Raw genomic sequence first — 22,875 nt, forward strand, 5'->3', positions numbered from 1 at the left:
AGGGGGAACTACCAAGTGATATGGTAGTAAACCCAAAGGGTGAGAACAATACGGGTCATGCTATGGTAGTGACTACAATAAGTGGTATAGGTAGAGTTGCTAGTACCTCTAACCCAAGAAAGACTCTGAGTGATGATGTGTTGGTGCAAGATGATGATGAACCAAGCAATGATTTGCAAGTGAATGATGAAGTGATAATAGACATTGATGACAACATGGAGGAGAAACAAAATGATGTGAACCCGTCTAGGGAACATGTGATTGACATATCGAAAATGGTAGTGCCCAAAGCCAAGAATCCTTTGCCAAGGCCTCCTCCACCATATCCTCAAAGGCTCACAAAGCAAAACAATGAGAATCAGTTCAAGAAATTTATTGATATGATGAAAAGTTTGTCCATAAATGTGCCTTTGGTTGAAGCTCTAGAACAAATACCGGGATATGCCAAGTTCATGAAGGACTTGGTAACAAAGAAGAGATAAATGAACTGTGAAACAATCAAAATGACATATCAAGTTAGTGCCATTGTGCACTCCATGGATCCAAAGTTAGAAGACCCCGGTGCCTTTACAATCCCATGCACTATTGATAGTGCCGATTTCGCCAAAGCTTTGTGTGACTTGGGGGCAAGCATTAACTTGATGCCATATTCTGTGTTCAAGACATTGGGGATTGGGCAACCAAGGACCACATCTATGAGGTTTCAAATGGTGGACATGACAATGAAGAGGCCATTGGGGATGATTGGTGATGTGCTAGTTCAGGTCGACAAGTTCATACTTCCCGCAGATTTTGTGATACTTGACTGTGAGGTTGACTACAAGGTGTCAATAATATTGGGGAGACCTTTCCTAGCTACAAGGAAGGCCTAAGTTGATGTGGAAGCAGCGGAGCTCACCTTCCGAGTGGGCGATGAAAAAGTCATGTTCTATGTTTGCAAGTCAATGAGGCAACCTAATAGCAATGAAGTGTGTTCGTTTGTGGATCTTGTGATCGAGGTATTGTTGAAGACACAAGTGCTATGATTAATAGAAGACCCTTTGGAAGCTGTGTTGTTGAATCATGATGTGGATGAGAAGGAAGGCTTGGTTGAATATGTCAATGCTTTGCAAGGAATGGGTTTATATACATATGAGCCCTAGAAACTTTCCTTGGACCTTGAGAACTGGAAGACTCTACCAACAAAGCCCTCAATCGAGGAGCCTCCCATATTGGAGTTGAAGCCTTTGTCTTCACACCTCAGATATGAGTTCTTAGGCATTTGTTCCTCTTTACCCATTATTCTTTCCTCGTGCTTAACTAACGTGCAGGTAGATGACACCCTTGCGGTGCTCTAAAGGAGGAAGAAAGCAATAGGTTGGACATTGGTAGATATTCGGGTTATAAGCCCCACCTTTTGCATGCACAAAATCATATTGGAGGAGGATTCCAAACCCTCCGTGGAACATTAAAGAAAATTGAATGAGGCCATGCAAGAGGTTGTCAAGAAAGAGGTCATCAAGTGGTTGGATGCTAAGGTTGTCTACCCCATTTCTGATAGTTCATGGACTTCATCGGTACAATATTTTCCAAAGAAGGGGGCATGACTATGATTACAAATGACAATAATGAGTTGATCCCCACAAGAACTGTCATCGGTTGGAGCGTATGCATGGATTAAAGAAAGCTCAACAAAGTGACTCTGTAAGACCATTTTCCGCTTCCATTTCTTGATCAAATGTTGGATAGGTTAGCCGGACGTGCTTATTATTGCTTCTTGGATGGGTATTCTGGGTATAACCAAATTCTTATTGCACCCGAAGACCAAGAGAAGACCACCTTAACTTGTCCATATGGCACATTTGCATTCTCAAAGATGTCGTTTGGTCTGTGTAATGCACCGGCTACTTTTCAGTAGTGTATGATGGCAATATTCATGGATATGGTAGAGGACTTCCTTGAGGTTTTCATGGATGATTTCTATGTTGTGGGGATTCTTTTGATGAGTGTTTGAATAATCTTGACAAAGTCTTGGCACGTTGTGAAGAAACCAACTTGGTGCTTAATTGGGAGAAGTGTCACTTTATGGTTGAGGAGGGCATTGTCCTCGGCCATAAGATGTCCAAGAATGGTATTGAAGTGGATAAAGCAAAAATTGAAGTGATATCAAAACTCCCTCCTCCTACTTCCGTCAAAGGAGTAAGGAGCTTTCTAGGTCATGCGGGGTTCTACCGTCGGTTCATCAAGGATTTCTCAAAGGTGGTGAACCCCTTGTGCATGTTGTTGGAAAAAGATGCAAAATTTGTGTTCAATGAATATTGTATGAAAGCATTTGAGATACTCAAGTATAGGTTGACTATCACTCCCATTATTACCGCACCAAATTGAAGCTTACCATTTGATCTTATGTGTGATGCTAGTGATGTGGCGGTATGAGCAGTATTGGGGCAAAGAATCAACAAGATATTCCATCCGATCTACTATGCTAGAAAGACCATGAATGATGCCAAGTCAACTATACGGTGACCGAGAAAGAACTCTTAGCCATTATCTTTGCTATGAAAAAGTTCTGCCCGTACCTCATAGGTACCAAAGTGATTATTTACACCGATCACGCGACACTTCATTATTTGATGAGTAAGAAGGACTCAAAGGCTAGATTGATGAGGTGGGTACTTCTTCTACAAGAGTTTGATCTTAAAATCATAGACCAAAAAGGGAGTGAGAATCAAGTGGTGGACCACTTGTCCCGTTTGGAAGAGGAGGGGAGGCCCCATGATGGCCTTCATTTCACAAGCCACGATACACCCTGATGTAGGAACCATATATAAATCTTTTTCGGAATAATTGTTCACAAATTAATGGGATAAAGGGAGATGGTGCATTTTCATATGAGAAATCTGTGGTGACTCGTCCTTGCACCAAATATCAAAGGATAAGATGCATGTAAATTAACAATATGACTATGTATTCATCAACTCAAAAGCTTCTTATGTATGCTTCCCTGTATTATAATTAATATTAGATAGTGGTAATGATACAGCAGAAAATGGGATAAGATTTTGTTTGGCCCGTAAACCATGCCTTTACTGAAAAGCTAAAGCTAAATACATCACTCAAAAGTTTGAATTAAAAAAGAGTCTACGTTGAACGCACAATTGCACTTTAATTCCCCGACCAATTGTTTTAAGAGCAGAAGCCAAATAAAAAATTACTTTCTTCATGATAGTGTGTGCCTAGGCGCGTAGTTTTAAAAAAAGTTTTTTTTTTAAACTTTTGATTTAAAATAAGATATAAACATTTATGTGACTATAGAATATCTCAATAGCAGTAAAATGAGAAGTTTAAAGTGAAATAATTTCCAAATATAAGTACCATTTTTTTTAAACAAACAAACAAGAAAATATCGTCACAACTACATGATAGAGCGAGTTGGCGAGAATGGCCGGACCCTTACACTTATACTTACGTACAAGCGGGGCGGAGTTATCATGCGGCATATGGGTTCGGTCGATCCCAGTAGCTTTAGTCCAAACTCTGTATTTGTCTTAAGAATTTTATTAAATATGTACAAACTGTTAATTTAGAACCCAATAACTTAAACAAACTATAATTTCAAACCCATAAACTTTAAATCCTGGTTTCACCTCTAAATACTAGTAACCATAACAAGCAATAAAACATGAAGGAAAGAGACATATGAGCTTATCTCCATAAAATAGTGATAGTGAGTGAAAAGACGCATTATTTTATAAAGAAAATAGAGGATGTTACAGATATATGTGCCATGGATTAATAATGTTCAAGATATTTGAACATAAAGGAAGGTTATTGCATTTTATCTGGTTTTAAAAAAAAACATCTTAAGATTTATGAAACTTGGAAGGTATAGTACGCATGTTGGGTTTTTGGAGGATTCAAAAAGATAAAGCGCAGATGCATTTGATCATTGCGTCTGCCATCATATTTACTTTTCTCAAATAAAATATTGTACTTACTTTTCTCAAATAATAAAATGTTTCACTTATCCACGTTTTTAGTTGCGCAAAAATGTGTGTTTTTCATTCATATTTGCTAATAATTTGATAAGTTATCGGACTATTTTTATTTTTGACAAGGGGTTACTCCGATGGTAAGCATATATGGTTCGAGTCACCAAAGGAGCAATAGTTCCAACAAAGGAGAGGATTAAAAAAAATTGTATTTCCAATTTCTGTACCAATAAAAAAATAATGAACTGAAATATTTATTAAAGGAAGCATTATCACTTCCTGACCTATGAAATGTGTAATTTCAAGTTGGATGCATACTACTACTTAGAAGAGGAAACTTTAGAACACAAAGTTACACAGTTGGCCGCTCGGCCAAAAGTATTCACACTCCCTAGCCGGTATACATATATTATATATACTAATTATATACGGCTTTATTATATACTCCCTCCGTTTCAATTTATGTGAACCAATTTCCTTTTTAGTCTGTGCCAAAAAGAATGATCATTTTCCTTATTTGGAAACAATTTACCTTTACACAATGATTTATAGTCACACAAAATATATGTGCCTCATTTTACACAACAAGATCAAAAATCTTCTCTCTTTCCTTAAACTCTGTGCCCAGTCAAATGGGTTCATATAAATTGAAATGGAGGGAGTATATATTTATGTTGCCTAGATCTGTGTTGGTCTTATAATTACTGAGTCCATATTGATTGGCCTAATACATAGCTCACTCTAGACAACAAAGCCTGTGTTTGAACTGTTAAATGCAAAAGAGAGTGCAGCAATATTATAATAGTTAGCCTATTTGTTTATCTTGTTTCATCCAAAAAAGAAAGAAAAAACAATGGGAATGAAATGACAGAACAACTCTACATAGTCATTTGAAACATTGTTATCACATTTAACTCAGAGAAGAAAGGCCTTCTTTTAGCCCTTGCATATTCAAAGGAGAATACACGAAAGAACGAATATTTTGAGAAAAATAAATTACAAACAATGAATACAAAATTCTTCCACTTGTAATAGATACTACTGGAAGAATGATTAAAGAAAATGGCTTCCAACTTATTCATAAAACTCCAGTAACCTAATGTAATCTATACTATCCCTTCTGCTCCCCTCCCCCTCCTTTTATTTTAATTTTCGCAAGAGATTCCAAGAATTTTTTGACCTGCATATATATATGATTTTGAATTGCAGACTTTAGATTTCACATCAAGAAATTACTTTACATTTCTTGACATCAAGAACAAAAATGTGGCTTTATTTCATATTCTCACCTCTGAGGTATCCCTGAGAGAGAAGATAGCATTACTCTCTTTTGGGACAGCCGAAACAAGAATTCCATAACCTTGATATCTCCCCCTCAAAACCTGGATTTAAAACATACTCTTTCATTTCAGAAGAAAGGGTAAGGTCACTAGTATTGACATGATGAGATTCTGTTGTATATTAATTACCTTGAATGCATCTTCGTCTGTTCTATCATCTCCAATATAGATTGGGAGCACATTATGGCTATTTCGAAAACCTGCATGGTTGTGCATATATTTGATAAACATGGACAAAACAATCCATTCTTAATTATCTCTCGACTTCACCACTTTTATGTGCTCTAAACCAACACTCACATACCTAGTGATTCAAGCAGAAACTCAACTGCTTTTCCTTTGTCCCAGTCTATTACAGGACGGACCTCTAAAACCTATTGAAAAACAAAAAAGAAGCAAGATTTCAACAAATTACAATAATGTAGTAGTGACACTCAGAGTGAATAAAGTAATCAAACTGGAGACTTCAGTAGGCAATGTATGTTGTTTTGTCACAAATAATCAAGTTACTAGATACCTTTCGCCCATGAGTTTGTCGTAGTCGAGGGTATTCTTTCAAGACGTCATGGACGCATTGTGCGACGACTGGCCAACTCTGAATTTAAAATGAAAACCATCATCATAAGTTGGCTGCAGAATAATTCACAAAGGTACTTAACCTCAGAATTCAGAGACATTATGAAACAGCAAGGAATGAGACTCACATTCTCATCTACATTACGGTAATGTACAGAGGCACAAAACTTGTGGTTCTCAACTTTTGTACCTTTTACTTCTTTAGTTTTATCGACAAGGGTTCTAAAAACCTGCAAAATAGTCTAGCTCATTCATTTCATGTCTACAAAAAAAAAAATCATTTGGTGCCAATATTGCAAGGCGTAGAGAAACAAGTAAAACACCTCGTCAATCATGGGCAAGAATTCACGAGCAGGCTGGAATAGATTAACTCCCTTGCCCTGCTCAAAACATAAAGTAGAAGTAGTTATTAGAAAGTAAGGTAGAAATGGGTAAAAAATACAAAATGTCAGTATTTACTAGCCAATGATGAAGGTGACGACTCTCATAAATTAAATTGTAATACCTGCTGGTCAGTATATTTAATAAGTGAACCATTACTGCACACCTCATTTCTAATTGGAAGCATGATGTCCATACCATGACTACCAGCATAATAGAGTTCCGTTAATCCTACCAACTGATAAACCTGAAACAGGATTGACATAAGTCACATTGCTGAAAACGAAAAGATAGGTTCAGAAAGTAGACTGTGTAAACAACTAACAATACATGAATTACTGGTTAATGTAAGAATTTTACCTTGTCACGGTTTCGTCCACTAATGATTGCTGTTGGGAAATATTTTGCAACATCTCTGACAGCTGAACGCATCTGCAGAATTTGTAATTTCTTTTCATCTGCAGGTAAGCTTCTCACTTGCAATAAGGAAAAAGTTGGAGTTACTTACATCAGCGGAGATAAAAGCACGGTCAGGGTCATCAACAATTGGACAAAGAGTCCCGTCATAGTCTAAAAAGATAACAATCTGTTTATTCTTTGCATGGCTAACAATTTGCTGAAAGGAGGTAAGAGCTGATGGATACATGAACTGCACACAAACAGCAGGAAAAGAGACGGTTGATTATAAGGTATTTGACATTCACTCTGTCTAGGCAGATGGATAAGTGTGCAAAATTAGGAAAACAATGAACATATCTAGCATACCATCCAAGAGCAGTAAAGAATATCAGCATCATCTGAAAAATCCTCGATGTCTACTTCCTTTTGAACCTTCTTACTAGGAGGTGAAGAAGACTTCATTGCATCAAGCCAACCATTAGAACGAACATCATCAAGCTTCCCTGGCTTCTTTCTCGGAATCATTAGCACGCTAGTGGAGATTGAAGGCCCGATTTTGAATAAGACAATAAATTTGAATGGATCCGAAATCTAGACTTGTTTATCAATGAAGTATCCGTAAGGACAGGAGAAGCACTCGCTGAATTCAAGTCCATTGAATGTCTCAGAATTTACTGATTTTTATTTTGCTAGGTTAGAAGACCAATGAATATTACTACTAGATGTATGGAGTACCTAATCTTTCTATCCCACTCTTTTGTCAGCGAAAAACCACCTCTTTAATTTTTTCTTCTTGCTGCTGCTGGATATGCTTTCCATCAATCACAGGCTTCCTGAAATCTGGTCAATCATAAATTTTCAAGCGCCATGATTCAAAAATTAGTGTTGTAAGTGACCAATTATATAAATTCATCAGCGCAAGTACCTCATTTCTAAAGGCGCACTGCATTTAGGGAACAAAACATTTTTGGCTCAAAATTTTGATATTAGTTATAGACCTCTGTGTTTTCCTACCTGGAGAAGAAAACAACCTATACATGTCATGGTCTTACTTAAATCTAGAAAACCATTGGAGGCAAAAGTATTGACTAAACAATGTCATACTAGCACTTAACATGGAGCATATAAACAAAAAGGAATCTTGAACTATTAAAAAAGGAACATTCTAAGTAATATCAACAGAGGAAAAGAATTGCACCACGATCGTTTCTATCAGAACAGTAGTTGCGGCTATTATATGAAATTGGTTCATATGTTGTTTTAGCTGGTCCTTGCAATGGTAAAAGAATCATTCTAAGAGATTGATCTTACACTGAACAGTGGCAGAAGCCTAATAATCAGGATTTCTCTTGGACAATTATCTCTATAAATTTTCATAAGAATAGATTGGTCTTTCAGGATTTTGAACCAAAAGGCAAAGAGCATTAATAACCATTAATTGAAATGTATCCAATTGTTTATCTGGTAATCGAAACTCAAGAGACTCAATTCCCTAGGAAGGATATATGTATGCACATTTAGTGTATGATCCAGTGGTGTCTGTTGGTTCAGCAGAACTCGCAGTTATCTGCTAAAATCCATTATATCAGCTCTGCGTGTGTGTGTGAAGACAAGTATAGATATAGGTAACGATAGAGCTGAATATATTTCAGAATACACACTCTAAACTTAGAACCACATGTCTAAATCCTATACATTGAATGAGCTTCTTTCAGCCTAAGTTCCACTAAAGGTATATGTGGAACGAGATCAGGTGCATTTAAGGCTTTTTCACCTAAGATATTGATTAATAATACTCTTTGCCTTTAATGGGAAGAAACTTTATTGAACTAAACCTCTCTACAACTATATTTACACCAATTCAGCCACGAAAATTAGGAGAAACTGATAAATTTAAGCATGGCTCATAAGAATCCCCGACCAACAACAACAATAACAAACCCAGTGTAATCCCACAAGAGGAGTCTAGGGAGGGTAGTGTATACATAACCTTATCCCTACCTTGTGAACGTAGAGATAGCCTTATCCCTGCCTTGTGAACGTAGAGAGATTGTTTTTGATAGACCCTCGGCTCAGGAAAAGCATAGTCACAATAACACGAAACGATTCCAACAATAGGATAACAAGAAAACTGAAGCAAAAAAAACAACTGGTAATAATACAAGTCTAAGTATAAGAATCTCTGACCGAAAAACAATTAATAAAAATGAATGAGAAAAATACCTGGGCAAGATATGAAACTATAAAACCGTTACTGACCACGTAATAAAATTTAAACTCCCTGCAGTTGGCCTATTGAAACTCCAAATGCCATTTTGACTTGAAAGAATATTTGAGAAATGTACAGTACACATAGGAGGGCGTGAATAAGAATCAGCTGACTCTATATTTAAGGGTAGTTCCATTTTCCGCCTAAAACATGACATATAAAAGATATTAATTTAATTAGGTCACTTATAATTATATTGTTAAATCTTTATTATAAACATTAATTAATAACTTGGTAAATGTGGTAAGTAACCTAATATAATTAGTAAGTTAAATTAGTGTGATTTGCGAAACTTTTTTACATTGTCAATGTATATAACTTAAACCCACTCTGAAACTGACACATAATCAAAGATTTCAACATCTTGCAGCAACCAACAGAATTAAATAACTTAAATCATATAACAATGGATTCAAGGATTATGTGCTGTCAAATTACTATTAGCCGATAAAACATAGTATGGAGTACTATATGGTTAATGATCGTACAAAAGACAGAAATTTAATCAGTCAAATTAAATAAGCTACGCAGAAACGTACGCCACCATCGTTAATTAAAGGTATGAAAGATGCAAGAATTTCCGAAAAGGGATAATTACGAGGTTCCAAATGAAGATACAAATCTAATAGAAATGCATGAGAAAAGGTCAGTTGAATTAAGAAAGAAAAGAAACATTGTAGCTACACGACATCAAATTAAATACCTGGTTAAAAGAGCTCAAGAAAATGTGAATTTCCAAATCCTGAATCCAGCAAAACCAATGTGGATTATCTAGTTAGATGGCCAAGAAGAATTGTTAGAAACCAAATTCATGATGAACTAAAAGAAGAAACAAAAGCATGCAGATTTTAAAAATAAAATGAAAATGAAGAAATTTAATTTGTTCCTTATGGGAAATGAAAGAAGATGATGGTGTTGAAGTTTGGCAAATTTGTCCCACATCGGTGGGCTCTTGAATTTTGGGGGGATTTTCCTCCTATAAAAGAAGGCCTAATGTTTAGGATTTAGACACACCTCTCATTTGCCTTCTCATCTGTTTAAGGCATTTGTATTTTCTCTCTTTAGTATTATTTCACTTGTATTTTTGGAGTGGAATAAAATATTGGTTGTGTCCGAGGAGTAGGCAAAATTAGCCGAACCTCGTAAATTCTGGTGTTCCCTTTATTGTTGCTTTATTGTCTTATTTATTATTTGGTGGCTGTCATAATTTTTGGTATAGTAGTTGTGACTTATTCACACTATATACATTTGGCTTCCGCAACAATTGGTATCAGAGCCAAGGTACTGTCTTAGTATGCTCTGTGGTTGCAGCATAGTCTGATCTTCCACATCAGAAAAGATTTATCTTGGTAACTGTGTCAAGATTCTGTCTTAGTATGCTCTGTGGTTGCAGCTTAGTCTGATCTTCCACACCAGAAAGGAAATAATCTTGATTTGTGTCGTCAGCTATTAAATAATATTTGTGTCAAAGATGGGAGACAATAAACAAGAAGAATCTACATCAAGTGTCAACAATACGTCATCATTGGCATCTTCGCTTATGACAAGAATTGTGTCAAATGCGAAATTTGCGGTAGAAATATTTGACGGGTCCGGACATTTTGGGATGTGGCAAGGCGAGGTTCTAGATGTCCTTTTTCAACAAGGGCTAGATCTTGCTATTGAAGAAAAGAGACCAGATGCTATTGGAGAAGAAGATTGGAGAATTATCAATCGTGTTGCTTGCGGTACCATTCGATCCTACCTTGCTAGAGAGCAGAAATATCCATACACAAAGGAAACTTCTGCAAGTAGATTATGGAAAGCACTGGAGGATAAATTTTTGAAGAAAAACAGTCAAAATAAATTGTACATGAAGAAGAGACTGTTTCACTTCACCTATGTTCCTGGTACCACGATGAATGAACATATCACCAGTTTCAATAAGTTGGTCACAGATTTGCAAAATATGGATACAACTTATGATGATGGTGACTTGGCCTTGATGTTGTTGGCGTCACTTCCTGATGAGTACGAGCACCTTGAAACTACTCTACTCCATGGAAATGACGAAGTTTCTCTCAGAGAAGTTTGTTCGGCTTTGTACAGCTATGAACAAAGAAAGCGAGAAAAACAGAAGGGCGGAGAAGGAGAAGCACTATTTGTGAGGGGTCGTCCTCAAAATCAAACGAGGACAAAGAAGGGAAGATCCAAGTCAAGAATCCAGACCCAGCAAAGATGAATGTGCCTTTTGTCGAGAAAAAGGGCACTGGAAGAAAGACTGTCCGAAGTTGAAGAATAAGGCCAAATATAATAATGGAAAGGCCATTATGGATTCAAATGTAGCTGATTGTGATGATTCAGACTTCTCATTAGTTACAACAGAGTCATCAACATCATCAGACATATGGTTGATGGACTCGGCTTGTAGCCATCATATGTGTCCCAACAGGGACTGGTTTGTGGAATTTCAAGAAGGAGAATATGGAGTCATCCACACAGCGGATAACAACCCTCTTACCTCATATGGCATTGGTTCAATACGATTAAGGAACCATGATGGAATGATCAGAACATTAACAGATGTTCGATATGTACCGGATTTGAAGAAGAATCTCATCTCTGTGGGAGCCCTAGAATCAAAAGGGTTCAAAATCATTGCAGAAAATGGAGTGATGAGAGTATGCTCCGGTGCACTAGTGGTAATGAAGGCTAATCGGAAGAATAATAATATGTACCGCTATCGTGGCAGTACAGTTATTGGGACAGCGACAGTGACATCCAGTGACGACAAAGAGGCAGAAGCAACCAAGCTATGGCACATGCGCTTGGGACATGCTGGAGGAAAATCCTTGAAAACTCTATCAGATCAAGGATTGTTAAAAGGAGTAAAGGCTTGCAACTTGGAGTTTTGTGAGCATTGTGTTAAAGGGAAACAGACAAGGGTTAAATTTGGTACAGCGATCCATAATACTAAAGGCATTTTGGATTATGTACACTCTGATGTTTGGGGTCCTTCCAAAACACCTTCATTGGGTGGGAAGCACTATTTTGTAACCTTTGTTGATGATTTTTCTCGAAGAGTGTGGGTGTATACAATGAAAAACAAAGATGAAGTGCTGGGAATTTTTCTCAAATGGAAGACGATGGTGGAGAATCAAACAGGCAGGAGGATCAAGTGTATTCGCACAGACAATGGAGGTGAATACAAAAATGATCATTTCAATAAGGTCTGTGAAAATGATGGCATCGTCCGACACTTCACTGTTAGACATACACCACAACAGAATGGAGTGGCAGAACGTATGAACCGGACCTTGCTGGAGAAGGTACGGTGTATGTTGTCCAATGCTGGCTTGGGCAAAGAATTTTGGGCTGAGGCAATTACATATGCATGCCACCTCATTAATCGTCTACCATCTGCTGCTATTGATGGCAAAACACCATTTGAAAAATGGTACGGAAAACCTGCTGTAGATTATAACTCTTTGCACGTGTTTGGCTCAACTGCATATTATCATGTGACGGAGTCAAAATTGGATCCAAGGGCAAAGAAGGCTATTTTTATGGGAATTACTTCTGGAGTCAAAGGATATCGCTTATGGTGTCCTATGACAAAGAAAGTAATATTCAGCAGGGATGTTACCTTTGATGAATCTGCTATGGTAAATAAGGTAACAGAAGATACCAAACAAAATGAAGGTGCTTCTAAGCAGGTGGAGTTTGAGGGAAAATTTATTTTTCCTACACAAGAAGCAGAGGAGGAAACAAATGAAGATTACCCTCTGGAAGAAGAGCCAGTAGAGGAGATTCCAACTCAGGAACCTCAACAACAACTTGAATCAATAGCAACCAGCAGGCCAAAAAGAACAATAACGAAACCTGTTCGTCTCATAGAGACGGTTGCTTGTGCAACCTCAATTGTAGCTGATGATGTTCCTACCACTTATAAAGATGTTGTCCAAAGTTCAGAAGAAGATAAGTGGAGGATTGCCATGAATGATGAAATACAGTCCCTTCATCAGAATCATACATGGAGATTGGCCAATCTCCCGAAGGGAAAGAAAGCAATTGGGTGCAAATGGGTATTTGCAAAGAAGGAAGGATTTCCTAACCAAGTAGATGTTCGCTACAAAGCAAGATTGGTGGCCAAAGGATATGCTCAAAAGGAGGGAATTGATTACAATGAAGTATTTTCTCCAGTTGTAAAACATTCCTCCATTAGAATTATGTTGGCTTTGGTAGCACAATTGGATTTGGAACTAGTTCAGATGGATGTAAAAACTGCGTTTTTACATGGAAACTTGGAGGAGGAAATCTACATGACTCAGCCAGAAGGATTCAAAGTTGCTGGAAAAGAAAATATGGTGTGCAAACTTGAAAAATCGTTGTACGGATTGAAACAATCTTCTAGACAATGGTACAAGCGATTTGACGAGTTTATGTTGCGGCAAGGGTACAAGAGAAGCAAATACGATCATTGTGTGTATTTGCACAAGCTTAAAGATGGTTCCTTTGTATATCTTCTCCTATATGTTGATGATATGTTGATAGCTTCCAAGAATTCAGAAGAAATTGATAAGTTGAAGATTCAACTGAAGAAGGAGTTCGAGATGAAGGATCTGGGTGAGGCAAAGAAAATTCTTGGCATGGAGATAATTAGAGATAGACGTTCAAAGAAACTCTGTTTATCTCAGAAAGAATATTTGAAGAGAGTACTACAACGTTTTGGCATAGATGACAAGACTAAGCCAGTTAGTACTCCACTTGCTCCCCATTTTAAGCTAAGTACTACTATGTCGCCAATGGATGAAGCTGAACGAGAGTATATGTCAAAGGTACCATACGCAAATGCTGTTGGTAGCTTGATGTATGCAATGGTTTGCACAAGGCCTGACATTTCACAAGCTGTTGGAGTTATTAGCAGATATATGCACAATCCAGGGAAGGAGCATTGGCAAGCTGTGAAGTGGATTCTACGGTATATTCATAATACTGTAGATGTCGGGTTAGTTTTTGAGCAGGAAGACAATCAGTCTGTAGTTGGATATTGTGACTCAGATTTTGCGGGTGATCTGGACAAACGAAGATCAACTACTGGTTATGTGTTTACTTTTGCAAAGGCACCAGTTAGTTGGAAGTCTACTTTGCAGTCAACAGTTGCTTTGTCTACAACAGAGGCAGAGTACATGGCTATTACAGAGGCTGTGAAAGAGGCAATTTGGCTTCAAGGATTGCTAAAGGAGCTTGGTGTTGAACAAAAAGGTATCACAATTTTTTGTGATAGTCAAAGTGCTATTCAATTAGCGAAGAACCAAGTGTATCATGCAAGGACGAAGCACATTGATGTTCGGTATCATTTCGTACGAGAAATCATAGAAGAAGGTGGAGTCACGGTGAAGAAAATTCATACTACAGAGAATCCTGCTGATATGCTGACAAAGGTGGTGACTGCGGTCAAGTTTCAACATTGTTTGGATTTGATCAACATTGTTGAAAACTGAAGATTAAAGATGAAGACACAATCAAAATTTGTTATTGAGAGAAAATTGAAGATGTGGAATTTTGCCAAGGTGGAGATTTGTTGAAGTTTGGCAAATTTGTCCCACATCGGTGGGCTCTTGAATTTTGGGGGGATTTTCCCCCTATAAAAGAAGGCCTAATGTTTAGGATTGAAACACACCTCTCATTTGCCTTCTCATCTGTTTAAGGCATTTGTATCTTCTCTCTTTAGTATTATTTCACTTGTATTTTTGGAGTGGAATAAAATATTGGTTGTGTCCGAGGAGTAGGCAAAATTAGCCGAACCTCGTAAATTCTGGTGTTCCCTTTATTGTTGCTTTATTGTCTTATTTATTATTTGGTGGCTGTCATAATTTTTGGTATAGTAGTTGTGACTTATTCACACTATATACATTTGGCTTCCGCAACAATTGGTATCAGAGCCAAGGTACTGTCTAAGTATGCTCTGTGGTTGCAGCATAGATGTAATGGAATAAGAAGGAAATTAAGGAAAAATGAAAGGAAATTAATTAGGAAGAAGTAATTGTAGGTGGGAAAAGGCCAAGTATTTATAGAGCTTAAATAGCCCCCCAAAACGACGTGCCATACAAGGAAACCTCTTCCTCCGCTTGTCGAATCACGAAACTATTAGCAAAAGTTCCAATTAATGTTTGGAGACATGCACGGCCTTAACTTAAGGAAAATTTATCTCGGAAAATAAAGGAATTTATCATAAATCAAAATTATTTTAAAATATTATTTTTTATAGTTACTTTTTATATTTTTTTAGCAAAATAGGTATTTATGATATATGCTATCATTGATGCATGAAATACGCTATTTATGTTTTTTATCTCTCTTTCTTTCAATTAACACACGATTATCTCTTAGAATTTTTCTTTCTTTCTCTCTCTCTCTTCGAGCAACTCAAGATACACGCCTTAGTATTAATGGCCGACGAGACATTAGAATCTCTCTCTCTTTGAGCAACTCAAGATACATGCCCAAGTATTGATGGTCGACGAGACATTAGAATATAGTAGAAGGCAGTCAGGAAACAGAAAAGAGTGAATTTTTCGAACGGAAATTAGCAATGTGATGAACTCGTATCAGAGATTTGTTGTACGGATTCGACGAACTTTCTTCTCTTCTTGGCCGGAAACGACATCTCCGGCTAACTTTCTTCTCTTCTATGTTATTTAGTCACTTACAATGATACAAATACATTTTATTCTGTAAAAATTCACTTAAACACATTATATTTTTGTATAAATATATATTTTTTGCCAGTATTTATGTGTTTCGAAGGTTTCTTTTTTTTCTAATACAACTGAATACAAGATATAAACATTGAAATACACTGAATACAAATATTGAAATAGAATAGAATATAAACAGTGAATGCATTTAATTTTAAAATACAGTGAATACAAACAGTGAAATATACTGAATGTAGCAGTAATAACATGTATTAGGAATAATTAAAATACTGTTAATACAAATACATTTGAATATGTTGAATTTAAAATAGCGAATACAGTAAATACAAACATTAAATCTAATGAATGCAACAGTAAAAATTAAATATTGAAACACACTAATACAAAAGTTAAATACAACTGAAAAATTATTCTAATTAATTGGGTTGATAATGAGGCATGTTAAAATTGATTTTGTTGAGTTATATTAGGAGTAGTGTATCACACTAGTTGATCCTATTTCCGTTATTAGACAGCTGGATAGACCTATTTTTAAGGTGATTGTCGTTACTGTATTCATGAATACATGGGCCGAATACATATCAATATAGTCGCGTACAGCTGTAACCCCCTGTTTTTAGGCGACTTTTGCTACTGTATTCATGAATACAGCAGCACAAACATATTACCGTAACAACTATATAATAGCTATAGAAAGTAATTATACATATAATAATTATAGAAAATTAATAACCACATAACAATAGTGATTTCTAAAAATTCCTTTGAACTTAAATACCTAACAGTTCCTTCTTTTTACTTAGACTTCTTAAACCTCCGATGTAATAAAATCATACAAACCCAAGAGTGTGGTGTATTGATCAATAAAATAAGATAATTTCGGCAGATCGATATAAAATAGATAATTTCTTCTCATCAATCTAATTTTATTGATGGACAAAACTATCTCATATTTGCCTTTTATTAAGCTTATTTTTGGTTACTTCACCTACCTAAATATAATCTCATCATTAGGAGGGACTCCAGATGCTCTCATATTCTTGTTTTAATATTCCTTTTCTCCTCTAAAGGAAAATACGTTTTGTTTACCTCCAGTGTCACCGTCAAAAGTTTTTTTTTTTAATTATTTTTTTTAAAGACTTGAATTGTTGGGGGTATTGGACTGTGGAAGTTATCATAGAAATCATCTTCTAAATTAAAACAGGTGAATCGAACAGTGCGAACTGAAGTGCCTATATGCAGAGAATCTAACTATCCTTCCCAAATTTTCATCACTCTACCTGCATATTCGAATTTCACTAGTTTTATTATAGTTCCACACTTCCTTAAAAATATCAAAGCAACTTCTCTTATTATTACTTGTAAAACTAAAATTCAACAGAAGTCCTTTAATTTTAAAGAGCTCGAGGGTTAATTTAATAAGTTCCAAGTGCAACGAACCTTGATTCTAGTTGAAAATCAGACGAACAACAGTAACGGACGTGTCATTTGGAAATGCTTCAAAATCAACTTTAATTTAAAACTTGTATATCGGTGAAATCGGGGTTAGCGCACACCCCGATTTTCCGGTGAATCAAACGAAGTAAGAGTATGAAATTATGATATCGAAATCAAAGCTGGGAACTCTTTGTATCAAGGCTCGAACGGGGTACTCGCCATCGGGCATGTTAAGACAACACTCCCCGAATCCAGAACGAGCTCCCAAACCTTGGGAAGCATGACTAATGGTTGCACACGACTAACAGAGGTCGTGATATCCGCACCCAACCGGATATCACGATGTAGATCTCGCCCGATGTCGGTAGCGGATCAGTCACTCGAGAAATGAGGATTTTTTACCTTTTTTAGAATTGTACTAGGGGTGAAACTCTCCTGCTATATAAAGGGGAAGCTTTTACTTCAATACGACATATTATAACACGCAAACCAAGAAATACAAGTTTATTTTCTACTCTCTAGCTATTGCAAAGTTCATATTTTATTGTTGTTCTTCATACATGGTTGACTCGAGTTAAGGATCCGATCAAGGGTAAAGCTTCTGTTCAACTTAAATCCGAATTCGGCCGTAACATCACAATTGGTTCGATTATTCATTCTATATTTAACTCGTTTATCTAACATTCTTGATTATTTGTGTTGGATCAATCAGCATATCTTTAAAACTGCGTATAGATTCAATTGTTACTCATTTTAAGGGTAAACAGTTTGGCGCCCACCGTGAGTCCAAGGATAAAAGTGGTGGTTTAATACAAATCTCCATAACACACTCTATTTTACGCTTGTTCGTTAAGGTCTCAATTTTAGGTCAGCTTAAAAATGTCAATTCTCAGTCTACTCACTTGAACGTTGAGGCTGAGTCTGGCCATCATGGTGAAAACAACAATCTGGTGCCTAGAAATGAGGTGCCTCCAGCTGATCCCAACGGAGTCCCAGTTGCTGGTCCAGTCGATGCTAACTCACAAGTGGCCATCGATGTCAACCTGCCAACTGATCCCGAGAACAATGCTCGTGGAGGAGCCCGACCAACGGCTCAAGAAGCACCCGAAGGCGAAGGAAATGTGGTGAGCATACGGTTAATGTTCGAAATGTTGCAAGCTCAACAGGCGGCGATAGCGCAGCCACAAAATCAAAGTTTTGCCCTCAGTAGAGTCGAGCTCGAACTATCTCGGGAAAACACCTTAAGAAATGAGAAGATCACCGAAAGACCGGGTGAAGCTGAGTTCGGGGTCAGACCCAAAGTAATAAAAATGCTAGAAGCATTAACTAAGCTGGTGGAATCAGGTGAAAAGAAAATTGAGGCCAACGACAAGAAGGTGGATACATATAATTCCAGGGTCGATCAAATCCCGGGAGCACCCCCGATATTGAAAGGACTGAATTCCAAGAAAGTTGTCCAAATGCCTTTCTCTCTGAACGCGGCACCAAATCCAGTCCCGAAGAGGTTTTGTATGCCCGATATTCCAAAATATAACGGAACCACAGATCCAAATAAGCATGTGACCTCCTATGCATGCTCCATCAAAGGCAGTGACTTTGAAGACGATGAAATTGAGTCGGTGCTACTAAAGAAATTCGAGAAAACTCTATCAAAGGAACAATGATATGGTACCACAACTTAACTCCAAATTCCATCGACTCATTCTCTATGCTTGCAGATGCTTTTGTGAAGGCTCATTCCGGGGCATCAAGGTTGAGACCATAAAATTGGACATTTTCAAGGTTAAGCAAAGAGTTAACGAGATGCTCAGGAAGCCCGTGTCAAAGTTTCAAATAGAATGGATGGACATGCCTCCGGTTGTGCATAATTGGGTCGTTCAGGTATCTACTCAAGGACTTACCCCTCGAAGCTCCTTGGCTTCGCAGAAGCTAAAACAAAATTTGGTAGAGTACCCCGAGGTAACTTGGGCCGATATCCACAATAGGTACCAGTCAAAAATCAGAGTCGAGGACGACCAACTCGGAGCTCCTTCTGGGTCTGTTATCACATCAAAGCTAACGACAGGTCTAATAGAGTCATCGACCATGAATCGAGATCGATCCAAGATCGGTATCAACCCTACAGTACAGATCAAAGGGGAAATGGGTCCGGACGTAACCCTACAAGGAACAAAAAGAGAAGCGATTGAAGGCCCACCAGCCGAGGTCTGATGAGAAAAAATGGTTTCGACAGGCCACTGGGGGAAGGGAAGCACTAAGATTATCAGAGTATAACTTCAACGATGATGCTACCAGCATCGTATCAGCCATTGGGCACATAAAGAAAACCAAGTGGCCTCGACCATTACAGTCCTACCCTACCCAGAGAGATCCTAACCTGATGTGTAAGTATCATGGAATTCATGGCCACAGATCGAGGATTGTCGGCAATTGAGAAAAGAAGTTGTTCGGTTGTTTAACAATGGGCATCTCCGAGATTTCTGAGAGATCAAGCAAAAAACCACTTCAGGAACAGGGACTCTAACAAACAGACCGAACAAGAAGAACCTCAACACGTCATCAACATGATCATTGGAGCTGTCGATATCCCCAAGGGCCAATGTAAAGCGCACTAAAGTATCTATCATGAGGGAAAAGCGCACCTGAGATTACATCTCGGAGGGAACCATTTCGTTCAGCGACGAGGATGCCGAGGGCATCGTACAACCTCATAATGATGAACTGGTAATATCTGTACTTAATAATAAATCTTGAGTCAAAAGTGTATTGATTTATCCAGGTATCTCGACCAATATCATCAGATCGAGGGTCGTAAAGCAGTTGGGGTCATATGACCAAATAGTGTCGGCGATCCGGGTGTTGAACAGATTTAACATGGCATGCAAAACTACTAAAGGGGAGATAACCCTACCAATAAACACCGTTGGGATGATCTAAGAGACAAAATTCTACGTGATCGAAGGGGACATGAGGCACAACGCCCTATTCGGAAGGTCATGGGTCCAAAACATGAGGTTTGTACCTTCAACCTTACACCACACACTAAAGTTCCCTACATCGGGAGGAATCAAGACGATCTACGGAGAGCAGCCGGCAGCAAAGGAAATGTTTATAGTCGATGAGGTAATCCCGGTGCCCGTGGTCTTGATGTCAAGGAACACGGAGCCGACCAGGACAACCACTTCACATATTTAGCCTTTGGGACAACCACTTTACATATTTAGCCTTTTGTCTTTATGCGGGTCTCGGCTGCCTCCACATCGCCCTTGTATTGGTCCATTATTTCTTCTACATCGGCGGAGGTTGTGTCCAATTTGGAATTCATTGCCTCATATTCTCTACCGAGGGCATCTCGCTTTACGACAGTCGAGCTCAGCTGTGCTCAAAGATCATTATTCAGCTGAGACTATTTATCAGCTCTTTCCTTCGCCACCCGGAGTTATTCTCAACCGATGTCAGCCCTGCCTTCGTGGTTTACTTCTCCGAAGCCAACAGGTATATTCTAACTTTCCACCCTTCAGTCATGGCCTTGTCCTCGATCTTCTGTTGGACCTACGAGTTTGTGTTGTTAGTCACCACGACTAGCTCCTCATTTTTAGCTTCAAAGACATTTCCTTTTCAACCAGGTCGGCATGTTCCCTCGTCAGGGTCGCAGCTTACTTTTGAGCCTTATCCAGTTCGGTCTGGAGGTTTTTGATGCTCCGTCCTGTTGCTTAATAAAAATCTTGTACATGTCTTTCTTCCAGACCTGCTCTTTGAGCTCAAACTCGAGTTGGCTGATTTTTAAGTGGTTCTGGAAGAAACTCTCATGTTGAAGTACTGAGGCCTGTAAAATAACAAAAAATAGTAAGAGACATCAAAACTTAAGTGGAATTCACAAGGGAGTGTAAAAGTGTTTATATCTTACCCGGTTCGGCGCTTGCTGCGCTTCGTTGAAAATATTTGACAAGCCCACATCGTATATCTTTGCTTGGTTCTCCTCGGTCACCAGGCATCAGAGGTAGCTCTCATGTTGAAGTACCGAGGCCTGTAAAACAAGAAAAACAGTAAGAGACATCAAAGCTTTAGTGGAATTCACAAGGGAGTGTAAAAGTGTTGATGTCTTACCCGGTTCGGCACCTGCTGCGCTTCGTTGATAATATTTGACAAGCCCACCTATGTCTTTGCCTGGTTCTCCTCGGTGACCAGGCATCGGAGGTAGATGGCTAAGCCCACTGGAGTGGATAGAACCCGAGCATCCTCCGAGACCGAAATAATGAATATTCTCTTACGATCGTGGTCCACACTCGATGTGTGAAATTGCTTCACTAGTTTTGGGCTCGAACTCGACCCGCCAACTCCCTAGGGCACGTTCTTCTTTGGGATCTCTAGGTTGCCCAGCCCAAAAAAACTTCTAACGTGGACATGTCCATATTATCGAAGAAGGAGTAGAGAGGGTCATCTGCACCCTGAACTCCTTTGCTTGGCTTTTCCTTACTGATTGGGCCACTTCAAGCATGAACTGAGTATAGGAAAACATCTCATGATATCGATCACACCAGTCGCCTCCTTTATTGTAGGAACGGTTCCTTGGGAGGTCACAAATTCCATCTCCACTTCGGCCTCTCGAATTGGGAGGATCGGCCTCGTGACCCCTTCCTTCGATCGTCACCTTCTCCCTGTATGGGGTCGATCCATGGGCAATGAAGATGCCATCTTCTACGGGCTCATCCCTGATCCGGTGAAGGAAGTAAGAGGCTGGTACCTTGGACTTAGTATTCTTCTTGGGCTTACGGGGCCAGGTAGCCGCCCTCTCCTTTGCCTCGGGATCTAGGGAGCTCGAGGACCTTTTTTTTCCTCTTCTTCTCCTCCGCGGCATCCCCGGGCTATCCCAAAATGGAGGGATCGACGAGTAAGGACACATCCTCTTCCCCATCCAGCGGCCTAAGTTCGATCGTCTTATGCAAACCTGCGAGGGAAAGGAAAAGAAATCAACATTATGTAAGTTAGGGGCGTAGTAATAACTATTCAAGGGAGAGACTTACCATGAGAACGAGCCTCTTATATGCCTTTTGAAAGCTTGTGCCACGTGCGCTCGTAGTATGATATCTTCTTGCAGATTCCTTCAATCCACTCCTAAGCCAGGGGATCACATTGGGAACCTGGGCAACTATTGCATGACCATAAATACTGGCGATGAGAGGAGAATTAAAGGAATGACACTTAAGGAAAGACTACACTTACTATATGTATTCCACTTCTCGAGGAATGGCAGGAACTCGGGAGGGATCATATCTTCAATTTATACATGAACAAAATGCTCCTTCCGACCTCAGTCTTGATCCTCGTTGAAGCTTGAAAATGGAGTCTTGCTAGCTTAGCGAACAAGTTTGATTAGTCCCCTTCGGAAAATTCGGAGACTGTACTGACGGAGTAGGAGGTCAAGGGTGAACCGAAAAGATTCGGTGTTGTTCACAAAATGGCGCAGGAGGATCAAGATCCTCCAAAGAGACGGGTGGATTTGCTCGAGGCACACCTCGTACCTCTTACAAAAGGCCAGGACTACTGGGTCTACCAGGCCCAGCGTGAAGGTGTAAGTGCAAACACTTAAATACCCTCCACGTGGGTAGTAATATCGTCCTTAGGCTCGGGGACTACCACGTCCTTTCCTTCCCATTTACTGTCATCTCGGACTATGGGATGGGTATCTTCGATAACAGAGCATATTTATATCCATGATCCTTCACCTTGGTCTTGTTTGGTGGAGGCCTTCTCATCCTTGAAGTCATCTCCGATTGAACAACCCTCGAGTATAAAGCTTT

The 22,875-nt window shown here is 38.7% G+C and overlaps 1 protein-coding gene and 1 pseudogene across 1 annotated transcript; one reads left to right on the top strand and one right to left on the bottom strand.

Annotated features, from left to right (window-relative positions):
* The first annotated feature begins 503 nt into the window (after nt 1–503).
* On the top strand, nt 504–872 carry LOC138871557 (uncharacterized). Its single transcript, XM_070149443.1, has one exon. The coding sequence runs from the start codon at nt 504–506 to the stop codon at nt 870–872; it is 369 nt and encodes a 122-aa protein (XP_070005544.1).
* A 3,964-nt stretch (nt 873–4,836) lies between these two features.
* On the bottom strand, nt 4,837–7,393 carry LOC104223222 (probable trehalose-phosphate phosphatase F; annotated as a pseudogene).
* Nucleotides 7,394–22,875: the final 15,482 nt, after the last annotated feature.

The sequence above is a fragment of the Nicotiana sylvestris genome, chromosome 6, assembly GCF_000393655.2.
Source record: "Nicotiana sylvestris chromosome 6, ASM39365v2, whole genome shotgun sequence".
Lineage (NCBI taxonomy): Eukaryota > Viridiplantae > Streptophyta > Magnoliopsida > Solanales > Solanaceae > Nicotiana > Nicotiana sylvestris.